This window comes from Chiloscyllium plagiosum, unplaced genomic scaffold (assembly GCF_037043375.1).
Source record: "Chiloscyllium plagiosum isolate Xiang-an unplaced genomic scaffold, Cpla_swu_hap1 HiC_scaffold_18, whole genome shotgun sequence".
Taxonomy (NCBI): domain Eukaryota; kingdom Metazoa; phylum Chordata; class Chondrichthyes; order Orectolobiformes; family Hemiscylliidae; genus Chiloscyllium; species Chiloscyllium plagiosum.
This window is the reverse complement of record NW_028270156.1, coordinates 49,999,677-50,015,600: the sequence shown is the minus strand read 5'-3', so window position 1 is coordinate 50,015,600 and position 15,924 is coordinate 49,999,677. Positions and strand designations below refer to the sequence as shown.

Below are 15,924 nucleotides of genomic sequence, written 5' to 3'. Positions count from 1 at the left end.
TACCACTTGCTCTGGCAGTTCTCCTGTGTGAAACAGTTGCCCCTCAGGACCCTTTTAAATCTTTCCCCTCTCCTTTAACCTTAAATCTATGCCCTCTAGTTTTGGACTCCTCTACCCTTCGAAAAAGACCTTGGCTATTCACCTTCTCTATGGCCCTCATGATTTTATAAACCACTAAAATGTCACCCCTTCAGCTTCCTACGCTTCAGGGAAAATAATTCCCAGCCTGTCCAGCCTCTCCTTATAACTAAAACTCTCCATTTCTGGCAACGTCCTTGTAAATATTTTCTGTACCCCTTTCTAGTTTAACAACATCCTTAACAGGGAAGCCAGAAGTTAAGAAATGGTATTTTGGACAATAATGGAAGATAAAGGGAAGATAATTTGTCATCCTTACCTGGTCTGGTCTCCGCAACCCCAGATCACAGCAAAGTGGTTGACTCTTAACTGCCCTCCATGCAATTAGGAATGAGCAAAACAAGCTGGCCTAGCCAGCAAAACCTACATCCCACGAACAAATTAAAAAATACTCCAAAGTTCAAATTGTTGATCTAAATTGTGACTAACAGTGATTTCTGTATGTCAGACAGGATTACATTCCTTTTCCTATAACTAATCTTAAACTGACTGGTCTATATTTCTGTTTCTGCTCGTAAATATAGGAATTATATTAGCTGCCTGTCAGTCTTCTAGCACTCTTATGTTTCTCCAATGAACTATTAAAAATGAGTAATAATGACTCTTCCCTAGATTCTTTTAATAAATGAGAATGCAATCCAGCTGGACCAAAGACAATCTCATTTTTGGTTTTATTTAGGTTATTCAATATATCCAGTTGTTTTTATTTTAAATGAACTTATCTAAATGCTGACCTCATTATAAAATGCCATGTCTATCTGTTCTATCTCCCTCATAAATACCAAGATTAAATAATCATTTAGTAATTGCTTGATGAAACAGAACCAAATTTTAGCCTCTGATGGTTAAAATATCATGTCTGTTCTGTCTCTCCAAATGGGCATCTCACTTAGTGCCATTCTCTTGTTATCTCTCCATAACCTACAATTGTTCCTTTTTTTAAATTACCATCTAATTCCCTTTTGGATACCTTGGTTTATCACAACGGTATAGCTGAGCAACCTTGCATAGTTTCACTGCCTCTTAGGCCCCTTTTATATTTTCCCCCCTCACTCTTGACTATTTCCTGTAGTTCTGGACTCCCCCAACACAGAAACAAATACCTATCCATGCCCCTCATGATTTTATAAACCTCTATAAGGTCACCTCTCAGCCTCCGCTCCAGGGAAAACAGCCCCAGCCTATTCAGCCTCTCCCAATAGCTGAAACCCTCCAACCCTGGCAACATCCTTCTAAATCTTTTCTGAACCCTTTCAAGTTTCACAGCGTCCTTCCAATAGGAAGGAGACCAGAGCTAATAGTCCAAAAGTGGCCTAGCCAACATCCTGTATAGCCACAACATGACCACCCATCTCTTATACTCAATACTTTGACCAATAAAGGAAAGCATACCAAATTCACTATCCTATCTACCTGCGACTTTACTTTCAAGGAACTATGAACCTGCACTGCAAGGTCTCTTTGTTCAGCAATACTCCCTAGGAACTTACCATTAAGTATATAAGTCCTGTTCTGATTTGCTTTTCCAAAATGTAGCACCTTGCATTTATCTAAATTAAACTTCATCTGCCACTCCTCAGCCCATTGGCTCATCTGGTCAAGATCCCATTGTACTCTGAGGTAACCTTCTTTGCTGTCCACTACACCTCCAATTTTTATGTCATCTGTAAACTTACAAACTATACCTCCTATGTTCACATCTAAATCATTTATATAAATGGCGAAAAGTAGTGGACTCAGCATTGATCCTTGTGGCACACCACTGGTCACAGGCCTCCAGTCTGAAAAGCAATCCTCCACCACCACCGTCTGCATTCTACCTTCAAGCCAGTTCTTTATCCAAATGGTTAGTTCTCCTGTATTCCATGTGATCTAACCTTGTAAACCAGTCTCTTATGGGGAACCTTGTTGAATGCCTTACTGAGGTCTGTATGGATCACATCCAGTGCTCTGCCCTCATCAATCCTCTTTGTTACTTCTTCAAAAAACTCAATCAAGTTTGTGAGACATGATTTCCCATGCACAAATCCATTTTGACTATCCCTAATCAGTCATTGCTTTTCCAAATACATGTACATCCTGTCCCTCAGGATTGCCTCCACCAATTTGCCCACCACTGACATCAGGCTCGCTGGTCTCTAGTTCCCTGGCTTTTCCTTACCACCTTTCTTAAATAGTGGTACCACGTTAGCCAACCTCCAGTCTTCCGGCACCTCACCTGTGACTATCGATGATACAAATATCTCAGCAAGGGGCCCAGCAATCACTTCCCTAGCTTCCCACAGAGTTCTGGAGAATACCTGGGGATTAATCCACTTTTATGCGTTTCAAGACATCCAGCACTTCTTCCTCTGTAATACGGACATTTTTCAAGTTGTCACCATCTATTTACCCACATTCAGTATCTTCTATGTCCTTCTCCACAGTAAACACTGCTGCAAAATATTTGTTTAGTATCTCCTCCAGCTCCCTGGCTCCACACAAAGGCTGCCTTGCTGATCTTTGAGAGGCCCTATTCTCTTCCTAGTTACCCTTTTGTCCTTAATATATTTATAAAACTCATTGGATTCTCCTTAACCCTATTTGCCAGACTTATCTCATGTCCCCTTTTTTCCCTCCTGATTTCCCTCTTAAGCATACTCCTACTGCCTTTATACTCTTCTAAGCATTCACTTGATCTCTCCTGTCTATACCTAACATATACTTCCTTTTTCTTAACCAAAACCTGAATTTCTCTAGTCATCCAGCATTCTCTACACCTACCAGCCTTGCCTTTCACCCTAAAAGGAATATAATGGGCTCTCATTATCTACTTCTGAAAGCTTCCTATTTTCCAGCTGTCCCTTTACCTGCGAACATCTGCACCCAATCAGCTTTTGAAAGTTCTTGTCTAATACCATCAAAATTAACCTTCCTCCAATTTAGAACTTCAACTTTTAGATCCGGTCCATCCTTTTCCATCACTATTTTAAAACTAATAGAATTATGGTTGCTGGCTCCAAAGTGCTCCCCTTCTGACACCTCAGTCACCTGTGCCTATCCAAGAATCACTTAAATGTTCCTAATGTGTCTGACTCTCCTACCACTAAGCAGTGCACTCCACACTCACACCACTCTGTGTAAGGAACCTACTTCTGACATCTCCCCTAAATCTTCCTGCAATCACCTTAAAATTATACGCTCGTGATAGCTATTTCTGCCCTGGGAAAAAGTCTCTGACTATCCATTCTGGCTATGCCAGTCTTCATCTTGTACTCCTCTATCAAGTCACCTCTTATCTTTCTTCGCTCCAATGAGAAAAGCCCTCACTCCCTTGACCTTACTTCATAAGGTATGCCCTCCAGTCCAGCCAACATCCTAGTAAATTGCCTCTGCACCATCTCTAAAGCTTCCACATATTTACTATAATGAGGTGACCAGCATTAAACACAATATTCCAAGTGTGATCCAACCAGGGCTCCATGGAGCTGCAGTGTAACCTTGCAAGTCTTAAACCCAATCCCCCTGCTAATGAAAGCCAACACACCATATGCTTTCTTGACAACTCTATCAACTTGGGTGTCAACTTTGTGAAATCTATGGACATGGACCCCAAATCCTCTGTTCCTCCACACTGCCAAGAATCCTGCCTTTAACCCTGTATTCTGCATTCAAATTCTACCTTCCAAAATGAATCACTTCACACTTTTCCATTTTGAACTCAATCTGCCGCTTATCAGCTCAGTTCTGCATCCTGTCAATGTCCCGTTGCAACCTACAACAGCCCTCCATGCTATCCACCACTCCACCAACCTTAGTGTCATCAGCAAACTTACTAACCCACCCTTCCACTTCCTCACTCAAGTCATTTATCAAAATCACAAAGAGCAGAGGTCCCAGAACTGATCCCTCCGGAACACCACCAAGCTCCAGGTGAACACTTTCTATCTACTACCACCCTCTGTCTTCTATGGGCCAGCCAATTCTGTATCCAGACAGTCAGATTTCCCTGAATTCCTTGCTTCCTTACTTCCTGAATGAGCCTACCATGGGGAACCTTTACAAACACCTTGCTAAAATCCATGTACACTACATCCACTGCTTGACCCTCATCAATATGTTTTGTCACATACTCAAAGAATTCAGTAAGGCTTGTGAGGCATGACCTGCTCCTCACAAAGCCAGGCTGACCATCTCTCATCAAGCTATGTTTTTCCAAGTAATCATAAATCCTTCTCTCAAAATCATTTCCTGCCTGTAGCTCCAAGCATTATCCCTATTCCCTTTCTTGAACAAGGGAATAATATTTGCCACCCTCCAATCTCTGGCACTACTCCAGTTCATTCTCTCCTCACAAATGTCAAGGTCTCTCAGTAGTGAAGCAAAGTATTCATTAAGGACCTCCCCTACCTACCCCAACTCCAGGCACAAGCTCCCTCCACTATCCCTGATCGGCCCTACCCTCACTCTGGCCATCCTCTTATTCCTCACATAAGTGTAAAATGCCAATAGTCCTGCTATTAGCATCGCAGTTATTTTGATAATTAATACTTTGAAAGAATAGAAATCTGAATTATCTTACAATGAACCTGCAGCCTATGCATTTTTGATTTTTCTTATGCTTTGGGATGTCCTGCTGCTCTAAAGTTGCTATCTTATTATCATATCATGGAGTGTCAAAGGCTGTTGTGCAACTCAAATCATACCCTCAGTGAAAAATCGAATTCAAGTGATAAATGTAAAGACTATAACATAATAAGTAGCTAAATTTGGATTTTAACAAACCAAAAGATATTAAGTAATTTGCATACTTGAGACCTTGTGTAAATAAGTGTCTAAGAAGACTGTAGGGATGGTTCCATGAATCCATATTTTCCATGAGATGGGCCTTTCACAAGGAATTCATATGAAGGAAGTGTTAATGTTCAACCTCTGATTCTCTGGGATGCGGAAATGACAAGCTTCATGCCCATAAATTCTTGAAATGCAGCCCTAGAAGTGGTTTTGAATCCTGGAATGTCTCCTTGTGCAATTCCAATATAGCAAAGGTCTATGTTGTCAAAGGAATCAAATACACTCTGTTTTGGAATGCAGAAGGAAGAAGAGGAAGGTGTCAGAAGCACTGGCTGTGGTAGCCTTGACAGAACAGAGAAAACAACATTTGTAAGTAAGCAAAGTTGTAAATTGAAGGAAATGTCTAAGAAGTGACCGATTCTCCTGTAAGTAGTCCAGTGTATAAAAGAGCACCTCAGCCAGAAAAGCGGCATTCTAATTTTTAATGAGTTTAGGTATCATTGAAAAGTTATAAAAGTTTGGCTCACATTGTAGTGGAGAACTGTTGTTGAACCTCACCATCTATTCCCACAAGAGCTACAGGTAATCTCAAATATTGTGAAAGGAAGCTATTTACACACTTCAGTCCTCATGCCTGTTTCTCTTTCCAGGCCATCAGAAGGGACACATTCAGTTTTAGGCAGTTTGTTTGCAGTGTATGTATCAAAGACGATACACATACATGACAAAGGCAACAGGTTTAGCCACTGATCATCAGCATTAATATTGGAAATCCTTTCACTTCAAATGAATGACTTGCTTTCTCAGAATTCTGCAGCTGTTTGTTGGTATTCATGTTGTGGTTGAGGACTGAATTTTGCAATTGGGTCACAATCCCAAAACCAGCTTCAGTTCGGGTGTGGGAACCAGGAAGTTGTAATGGTGAAATGTTGGTCATGACCATTCAGGAGGGAAGAAACCATGGAATTGCTTGTGGGCATCCCATCCAATGAAGGATGGTAGGCAGATAATGGAAGTAGGAGGTCCAATGGGTGGGTTTGCAGTGATGTCAAGCCAGCACCTGCACTGGAAGGGTCACAGCTGTTAGGCCATCATTGTGGAGGAAGAACCTCTCTACACATTGGTTTTTGGCCATGGCTGCGTCTATCGTATTCCAGTAGCTCCATGCTAGAGTGATCGAGATCATGCTATAGTATCAATGGTACGTCAACCTGCCACTGGCAAGCAGTCTCAAGCCAGCTGCAGGACCTCAGTCTCAGCTTGAGGATGTCCATTGTTTTGAAGATCCTGTTGGCACCATCACCTTGCCCTCACTTGGTCAATTAATGAACCTTAATGGCAAACTATCATGGGTGGATAATCCATCATGAGTGGGTAGCCTCCGTCGCATTCAACCTTTCGCTGTCACTTGGTGACAGGAAAACATTGGGCAGCCAAAATGTGTTATAGTGAAGTAGCAATTTTGCAATTGGTCTCATCTTGTAACCTCCTTCTGTGAGAGGCAAAATACAGCTCTAGGTCTCTGCTCAATTCTGTGACCAAATGAAATAAAAACTTCCTTTTAATTTGAATATATCATTGAATGTGGGCAAATGCACCCAGGATCATGCAGGACATCTTGTTAATGTCTTTTGTTTTAAGGGTAATCTGAAGCAGGAAGGAATTATCAGGAAGAACATGACCTAGTCAGCCACAGCTCATGAAATCAAAGAAATCATGGAAGCAAGGTAAGAGGGCAGTGCAATAATGAAGCCGAGCACAACAGACATTAATTCCAGTTTGTTGTAAAGATGGCCAGAGCTGGACTACTCCAAAAAGTTTAAATAAGAGAACTCAAATCACCTTGCCATACAATAAAATGCTTAGTTCTTCAAACATAACTCGTGCCCTCTCATGTTTCTGTTGACAAGTTATTTTCAGTTTTAGACAAGCAGTGATGCTAGGCAATGATAGTTATACAGCAAAATCTGGATTGGAGTGTTGGAACGTCTCAAAACATTGATACAGTTGAGACAATGGAATTTGTATTTCAGGCTGCAAACCAGCTGCAGCAAATTCAATGGTTGATTTGCTATTGTATGAAATTATATGAAACAAAATTACACACTTACAATGCCTCTGTGCATAATAAATACTTTTGGGGTGTTGTGATTTTTTTGTTGTCAAATAGAAGTGTAATAAGTAGATAAACTGATTTGGCTTCATGCAAAAGCAAGAATCTTCTTCACCTTCCCTGACTTAATATTAACAAGATATCTGTCTGTGCCAAAATACATGAAAATATGAATGTAGTGATGGAAAGCCCAGCTAACTCTCTCTGTCATGCTGCTTTATTTCAGGAGCTAATCTAATGATTTTGAAGAATAATTTTTCTACAAGAAATCAACATGCATCTATTTAAATTGAATGTGAGATTGTTTATACTTGCAAAAGAGAATTGGAACAATCAGTTTTTATTACACAGGATAGGATATTCTTTGATATATTGCAAAAACGTGTTAAGATATTCCCATAATATATCCTATAATATTTTAGAAGCATTACATTTAATGTCTAGGTTTACAAAAAAGTTTTAGATGAAACTTCGATTATAGCTTCAATCAATGACTTTTAAAATGCTGAACTTGTTATCTTAAAACTTTAATAATTGTGTTGACCCCCTTCCTTTAGATTGGTCCAGTTGTTCTGCTTTAAAGCGTGTTCCATTAATGCTACTTCGCTATAACACTATTGACAAATTGGGGACATTTTCTATTGCACGAACCTTTCAAGCATGTATTGCTTATAATACATTTCCAGTCCCATTAGTTTAAATGGTGCTGCTATTATACGATTTTCTTATAACACAGGATTGCACAAGAATTGAACTACCGTGATATAGCAGAACCCACTGTACTTTACTAAAATTACACTATACCATTACTACGTAACATTTTGGTCCAAATAAAGTTGAGACTGTATTTACAATATTTCAGTATTGTACCTAATATAATCTACATCAAGTATTCTGTGAAGACATCCTTGTATTGTTGTAACGTATTCTTAACAATCTCTTGATAACTAGGTAAATGTTAACATGCTAGGCAGCAAATATCGGGTGGATTAACCACAGAACTACTGTCACGACTGTGGTTAAATGAACAATTGGGTGTATGTCAGAGATTCTAATTTTTTGGGATTATTAATGCTGTTCATATTAATAAGTCTTTTGTTTTAAATCTGAAAGGTGTATTTTTCTATTTTAATAAAAGGTTAATCCTGATCAATTAAACAGTAGGAATGATTTACTATGGCTACGTTAAAGAATTTGTTGTCAGTATAAAATATGATTTTGGTCCCTAACTTTATTTCTCATTGAATTTTGTATTCATCAGGGTGTGGATATTAATATTGAGGAATAGAATGCTGTTCCATTTTGGACACGATGTCAGTATCAAATGCCTCATGGCTAAATATAGCAAGATTTGATCCAGAAGCAAGTATATATATTCTGTCTCAATAATGTGCCTTAAGTACAAAATTCAAAAAAGCCTTCCCATCATGTTATTCTCACATTACATTTTACATTGCTGGCATTGAGTTCATCCAGTGTGTAAAGTCTGCAAATATGTTTCATGTTTCATGGCAATTTAATACACTGTGCATTTTATGCAAGTGTAATTTTTTTCTATCTTTTATTTTAGGTTAGACTTGATGAGTCCGTGGATCTCAGAGGATGGTTGACACTTCTATTCTGTCTTATCAAGTCTTCACTGGTAAAATAGGATTTGACCTCCATTACATGCTGTAATAGCCTAAACAAATGGTAAGAAAAAAAATGATTATATTTAGAAAGGTTGAAATATAGATAGTATTCTTTAACATATCAAATGGTTAGAGCAATAACAATGCTCAAGATGGAATTTAGAACATAAGAAATAAGTGCAGGAGTAGGCCATTCAGCCCACTCCACCATTCTATAAAATAGATCTGCCCTTTTGTGCCAGCTCCTTATTGCCTTCAACTCCGCAACACTTCAAAATATATCTACCTCCTCTTTAATTACTTTATAGACTTGCTTCCACAACATTGAGGTAGAGAATTCCAGACATTGACCCCTAACTGGGAAGAATATCCTTTGCATCTCAGTTTTAAATGATTATCACATTATTTTCTAACTATGTTCCCTAGTTCCAGATTTCCATGAGTGGAACCTTCTTCTCAACTTCTAACTTGTCAAGCACCTTAGAATCTTCGATGTTTTGTAAAGATCACCACTCACTCTTCTCAGCTCCAATGAATAATAACTCATTTCATATTTCTTAATAAGCCTAGTGAATCTCAACTGAACTGTCTGCAATGTTTGTATGACCTTTCTTAAATATTGTTTCCAATTATCTACTATTTCTTTGTTATCCAATATCAATTGCCAGTAGCATTCTCTCAGGGTTCCACATCCACGTTAGCTTTTTATATACCATCAGCTCCCACATACTACAGCTGCAACACATCACCTGTCCGGCCATCTGTATCCCGTTTATAGAGGATCTTTGATTTTCCAGCATTCGATTATTTGGCAAGATCGCAAGGTCCTGATGCTTGGCTAAACTATGTTATCTGGCATTCTATTAACCGAACGAAATACTTCCCACCCATGTCCTTGGGATAATCGAAGTTCCTCTGTAAATAATTCATTTGGATGTTAAATATTTCAAAAATTAATTTCCTAGTTGTATTCTTCAGCTGTAGTACATCTCCTGATATTAAACCACTTAACCAATCAAGCGACACACAGTAAAAATATCTATAAATCATGTGCTGTTTTCCTGTGACATCCATTTTGGCTCTGACAGGTAAAAACAGAATGAAGGGGCTCTGTCCTGCCAGCTGTTACCACTTGCCACCACTGCACTTCTCATACAGGCCTGCTCTCCCACTCTGCTTTAGAGCGATGCCAGTGTTCCTGTATTGTGGCATGTCATCCCTTTCATCTTTGGGACAAAGGTTTAATTATAGTCGAAGTTGAGAGAATGAAAGCTGCTTGTCCTCCTGCTAATAAGGACTTGTACAAAAATTATGCTTGGCAGTTCTTAATGGGGTTGCACTCACTACTCAAAACTGCCCAGCTTACAGCAGTGACTTGACAATCTCATTCAGAAATATTAAAGAAGTTGTGTTGAGAAATCAGGAAAACATTTTGGTGCAGTAGGGGGTGCTGTTCTCAGCCTTGCACAGGATCTATTTTTGGGTAGAATTGAATGAATTTGATTGGCACACTTGCTTGTGCTAAACCTGAACTGGAAGGCTGGTGGTGAAACTCAGTGCCTGAACTGTAAAAGTGCTGCACTGTCCAATGCAAGTGGGTTAGATCTCCTTGCTACATTGGACAAGCTCATAGCTATCTAACTGGATCAGGAGATCAGATTATTCCTATAATGATTGTTACAATTCGATTTCTTCAATTGGCCAATGGTCATCACCTCCCAAGTATGACTTCTGTGTGCACAGTAATGACTGTTTGTTCTTGTATTGCATGACCATAGGAGTGGCTTGGTTCTTTTGTGGACACTTCGGCTGCACAATACTGTACTGCTTCTCTATATGTTAGGTTTTTCTTTACGATGCACCTTACATGGTGAAATGGCGATAGGCCATCAGTATTAATGTTGTCTTGATGATCAATTGTTGGTTATTACTATTTAATTGCTGAATACAACTTTCATCATTCTTGTAGTATCGACAAAATCCTTAAGAAGTGCTCAAATTTTATTCCCATTAATGCTGAGTTAACAGAGTTAATCTCCAATTTCTCACACTAGGAATTAGTAGCCAGATTCTCAGTTTTCTCTTGCTAACAAATGTCCCTATTGGACAAATTAGATATGAGACAAAGCATGACTGTTCCTTCAAAGAACCTGTACAGGCATGACAGATAAAACAGCCTCCATCTGTGTGGCAAATTACTATCACTGTATTCAATCGTCAGTTATAAAGGTCGCTGCCTGAAATTACCCCTCCGAATGTTATGGGAATCACAGCAGCAAATGTGCAATTCTACTAATGAACTAACACTGGAGTTTCTTCTTATTTCCCCGTTGCAATGCCAAAGTGTCTTGTTTGCTGTACAGAATAAAGCAAGGCCACAAGGTGTCACTCTAATATCAGAAATCAAACAGATTATTGTACACTCAGGGGTGTTAAAAAAAGTCTTTGCAAAATCATTTATCACCAGCCAAGTATCCAAACTGGCCATTATGAATGCACAGTTAACCATCATTTGCATATCTTTGAGAAAAATTCCAGGATATAGTCTAATCTCTGTACTTTCAGTGATGTCTCCTATTTACAATGGCCTGGATGTTTCTGAGAGGTGATGAAGCAGAACAGAATTCAGTGCTTGGCTTATCCTTGCCCCAGCTGTCTCAGTTTATTTAGTTAAGTGTCAAAAGGTCAATTAGTGGCCATTCTAATGGAGAGATGCCAATTAGAGGAGGAAATGGGGCTCTGGCCCTGGTCAGGTTGTAGGTCAGGGTGTCATGCAACAGAAGGAAATGTCGGAAACAGTAAGTTAATTGTGAAAAGAAATGTAAAAGCCACAGATTCACTGAATCTTTCTTAACTTTTTTATGACAGGCCCCAAAATGTTTAAACATGAGATTTAAAAAATACATACATGTGCTCAGGCAGCGTCGTTGGAGAAAAATGAATTAATATTTCAAGTCCAGGTTCTGAAGAAGAGTCACTGGACTCGAAACATTAACTGTTTTCTCTCCACAGATGCTGCCTGATCTGAGTTTCTCCCAACAAATTCTGTTATTATTTCAAATCCCTTCAGTATCTACAGTTCTTTGTTTTCTTTCAGCACATCAGTGCTGCTACCTTCACCAATGGAGTCTGCGGCTCCATTCAGCAGTGTTCCCCATAGCAGGCCTAGTCTTCCTTTCTGCCTGCCTATTAGATCTGCTCCAAATTTCTCCCATCCAAAATGTGAAAAAAAATAATGAACAACATAAATTGCAGATGATTGGATCATAAACAAGCTCAACACTTTGTTAGTCTGAAAATTTAAAACATTGGACAGTTTTCCTGATTTCTGTGCCCACTAGCCTCTTGTAATGTGATGACCCAATAATTTTGCTGACTCATCATCACATTCATACAGAGGGGACAGCCCACGAGATTTGTAGGCATAAAATCCAGCCCTGTCTACCAAGTAGATGCCATCTGTTCATCTGCGAGATGTGTGATTCAAGTATCTAATATACACTCTTGTGCAAATTCCTTTTAGTGTAAGGTGAGATGGTTTGATTGTAAATAAGGAGAGAACAGAACTAGAGAGTAGTAGGTCAAACATTTAATTAAAAAAACAATTATTGTAAATCTAATTTCTTTTCCAAATCTTATTTTTGTGCATGATTGTAGTAAACAATATAAGCTCAGTTGCATTAAACAGAATACTGCACTGCAATTAAATGTTAAAGCAGCAAATCTCCAGATATTTTTAAAGTAATATTTCTCTTGCGTTTCTTACCAAAGACACTGACTGGTGTATCACTGCATATCTTCTAGTTATCCTGGAACATCTCCTCATGTCCTACTGAACAGTCAGCATGAGCAAGCAACTTAACAATGTGGACATCAGAGCCAAATCTGATCGTGTCACACAAAGAAGTGGAGTTAGAATGAAGACATCACTTATAGACTAACAGAAACAGGAGTTGTCCATTCAGCTAATCATGCTTGCCTTACCATTGAATCCAATTATGGCTGATCTGCATCCGAATTCCATTTACTTACCTTTAGTCCATGGACAAAAATTAGTTTGGATAGTGTCTTTTAGGCAGTCTTACATTAATTTCCCAGAGACATGATATCAATGAAGGGCACCATGCAGACAACACTGCTTGTCTCTGGAGAACTAACAAGTCTGCACAGCAATTATGCAAACAAATTCCTCCCTGACCCCCCACTTCCTATCCCCTTAATTCCCTCACTAAACCAAACTGACTGAGTATAAACACATTTTTCAAGGAGTGTGTTCCAGACTTTCATGAGCATTTGTGTGACAAAATGCTTTATGTTATCATTCATAAACAGCCTAGCTTTGATTTTAAACTATGCTTCCTTGTTTTGAACTCCTGCACAAAAGGATATAATTCTCTTGACAGGATAGATATCATCATAAGCCAGTTAATTAGATCATTCCCTAATTTTCTATATTCCCAAATTACATGTCTCATCCACACGACCTGTCCTCATAATTTAACATCTTTATCAGAGGTATAATTAAAGTGATTCAGCATTGCATTCCCTCCAAAGCCAGTCAATCATTTCTTACTTGCAATGCTTGGAACCGAGTATAGCATTCCAGACAATATCTAGCCAAAGCTTTTTCTAACTGTGTGCAACTCCTAAACTTTTATATTCCAGTCCCCTTGAAATAAAGTTCTGGATTAGTGGTGCTGGAAGAGCACAGCAGTTCAGGCAGCATCCGAGGAGCAGTAAAATCGACGTTTCGGGCAAAAGCCCTTCATTTATTCCTGATTTTATTGCTCCTCGGATGCTGCCTGAACTGCTGTGCTCTTCCAGCACCACTAATCCAGAATCTGGTTTCCAGCATCTGCAGTCATTGTTTTTACCCTTGAAATAAAGGCCAACTCATCATTGGCCTTTTTTTTAAACCCACTCACTTTGACTATGCTTAATCTATTAATATTCCTCTTTGGCAACTTTCTACGTCATTCTGCATTACTTACTATACCACCCAAGTGTAATCACAAACTTAGATATATGGCTCTCTATTTCGATAAGTCATCAACGAGTTGGCAACTTTTTAAAGTGACATGGGATTACAGGATTGACATATATTGCTATTACAGCATTGCTCATTGATTACAGGATAAACATTTTACAAGCATCAAGCAATTCCTAAGACAATGCAGCCGGAAACTGTTATGACAAAAGACAGGAAATTCAGGAGCTATTCAGCCCTAAAAAAAAGGTTACAAGGAAGAGACTCGGACAAAAAGTTGTTTGTTAATAAATTGACACAGAATGTTATGTCAAGAACAATAGTTCAAGTTAGGCTGTGACAGGACAAAGATAGCAGGGATTCACGTTAATTAAAAGCACACTTAAGACATAAAAGTATATTTTTCACAGGGACAGTAACCAATACATGGAATAGATTTTCATTTACAGTGGTATAGAATAAAGCCACTGAAGCACAGAAGAGACACATTGATTCGATTATGGTAAACATCTCTTTTTATCCAGGTGAGCTGGGATAAGGGGAGTGGCTTTCCTCATTCAAACAAGATAATCTTCTCTTCAATGTAGGCAATTTCACAACTAAATTACAGAATACAATATTGATACAATTCAAAACCATTTCCCAATGAAAACTATGGTATAAAGAGTTATAATTGGTGCAGCGTGCTATTTATTGAAATACAATTTATATTTTAAAAATGGAGAATAAAACAATGCCAAAGACAGATGACCAAAACTATGAATCAGATCTTGTAAATATTATATGAATTTACAATTTTTACTTTTTTCCCCATATGTACATATTATTCCATCCTGGTAATGTAAATTTTTAAATGCCAGCCCTATTTCACAGCATGTGCCGGTATTTTCCAAATTAGACCAAATCCTTTCATCAACCTCGGGAATCTCTTGGGATCATTCGGGTCGATAATTGGAACTCGTGTGAACCATTTCTATTTGATTCTCTTAGAAGTACTTCAGACGCTTGTTTTGAATGTCCACTTCGAATATTGCTTTCGTTACTTTGTTTTCGCTTTGCTTACATTCAATTTGATTTCTCCTATTTTATCCAGGACATTACACACAGCACAGACTCAACGCAGTAAATAATCTCCTCCTGTGCCGTAATGACCCAGGAGTATCATTTGCTAAAAGCTAAATATATTTAATACCAATTTTTAAAAAAAGGTTAAAGGGTAACAAATATGCTAAAACAATTATCTAAAAAATATGCAAATTGGAGAATACTCTGGACCACTGAACTATCGTAAATGTTTATTGTTCAACCACGGTTTTCATGTAATGAATTACAGAGAACTGAAGTTAGGTTGTGGCTTTCATGGATCTTCTGATGCTGGTAAACCAGTTGCCCTTGACAATTTGTACTGATGCAAACTTGGTTGGGTGTGAAATTATCCAATTTGCATTAGAGTAAGGAAGTGAGAAGGAGTTAATCCAAGCTACTCAAGCTTTGCATCCATTGCATTAATATTGTGGCTCATGTGAAGCCAGTTTAAAAAGTTCCCAATACAAAGTCATTTAAACATAATGTCAAAACAAACTCAACTGTTTATTGGTATCCCTGACGACATTAAAGATTTTGAGTCTTTATCGAATTCTAATGTGACAGGGCAGCAACTGATGTATTGGTTAGACTTTCTTACCCACACAACAATCCTCCCTATCCTGTCCTCCCCAATCAAATAACAAACAGATACTAACCTGAGGCTGATATCTGTAGGAAAACAATGCCCCTAGTTTCTCAGAGAGGGAGCCTTAATTGCACTGAATTAGAATAAGAGGGGTCTATTGAACTAGGATTATTCTGACTGTCTTTGACATTGGTCTTATACAATCTTTCAGAGAATGTGTTTTATTCTTCAAGTACATATACTGACTAAACTACTGCAGTATCAGAGAGAAAGGAATACAGTAATGATATAAGAATAACTGGTTTATAGATAAACAAAAAAATATAAAATGAATAAGCTTGACAGCTTTCGGTCCATATCTTGGCTCCAGTTCTTCAATGTTCTTCAATAAAATGTTCAACTTCAGCTAAGAATGAAAGAAAGAAAGGGAAATTAATTATGTATTGCAAATGTTAAGTTTTTGGTCTTTCCCACCCCCCAAATATTTTGACATCCAAAGTCAACATAAATCTTCCCAGCCAAGTATAATGTGGCCAGCTACAAAGTAACGTGTCTTTTATTCCGTTCCAACAACATATCATAACCATCTGCAGTAGTGAGAGCACTTGCT

General features: G+C 38.5%; 2 protein-coding genes across 10 annotated transcripts in view; one reads left to right on the top strand and one right to left on the bottom strand.

Moving 5' to 3' along the window:
• The window catches only part of prr33 (proline rich 33), a 41,115-nt gene that overhangs the window by 16,720 nt on the left and 8,471 nt on the right, over nucleotides 1-15,924 (top strand). For 2 of the 4 annotated variants that reach the window (XM_087996598.1, XM_087996596.1), the window contains exon 2: nucleotides 8,595-8,716. In XM_087996598.1, coding sequence (XP_087852724.1) covers nucleotides 8,714-8,716 — 3 coding nt within the window. In that variant the 5' untranslated portion in view covers nucleotides 8,595-8,713. Of the gene's footprint in view, nucleotides 1-5,261; nucleotides 5,281-6,552; nucleotides 6,639-8,594; nucleotides 8,717-15,924 lie in introns of those variants that run through there. The other 2 variants (XM_087996597.1, XM_087996599.1) reach the window with 2 other exon arrangements.
• lsp1a (lymphocyte specific protein 1 a) overlaps nucleotides 12,230-15,924 on the bottom strand; it is a 335,791-nt gene continuing 332,096 nt past the window's right edge. For all 6 annotated transcript variants that reach the window (XM_043705980.2, XM_043705981.2, XM_043705982.2 and 3 more), the window contains one exon: nucleotides 12,230-15,720. In XM_043705980.2, coding sequence (XP_043561915.2) covers nucleotides 15,689-15,720 — 32 coding nt within the window. In that variant the 3' untranslated portion in view covers nucleotides 12,230-15,688. The remainder of the gene's footprint in view (nucleotides 15,721-15,924) is intronic.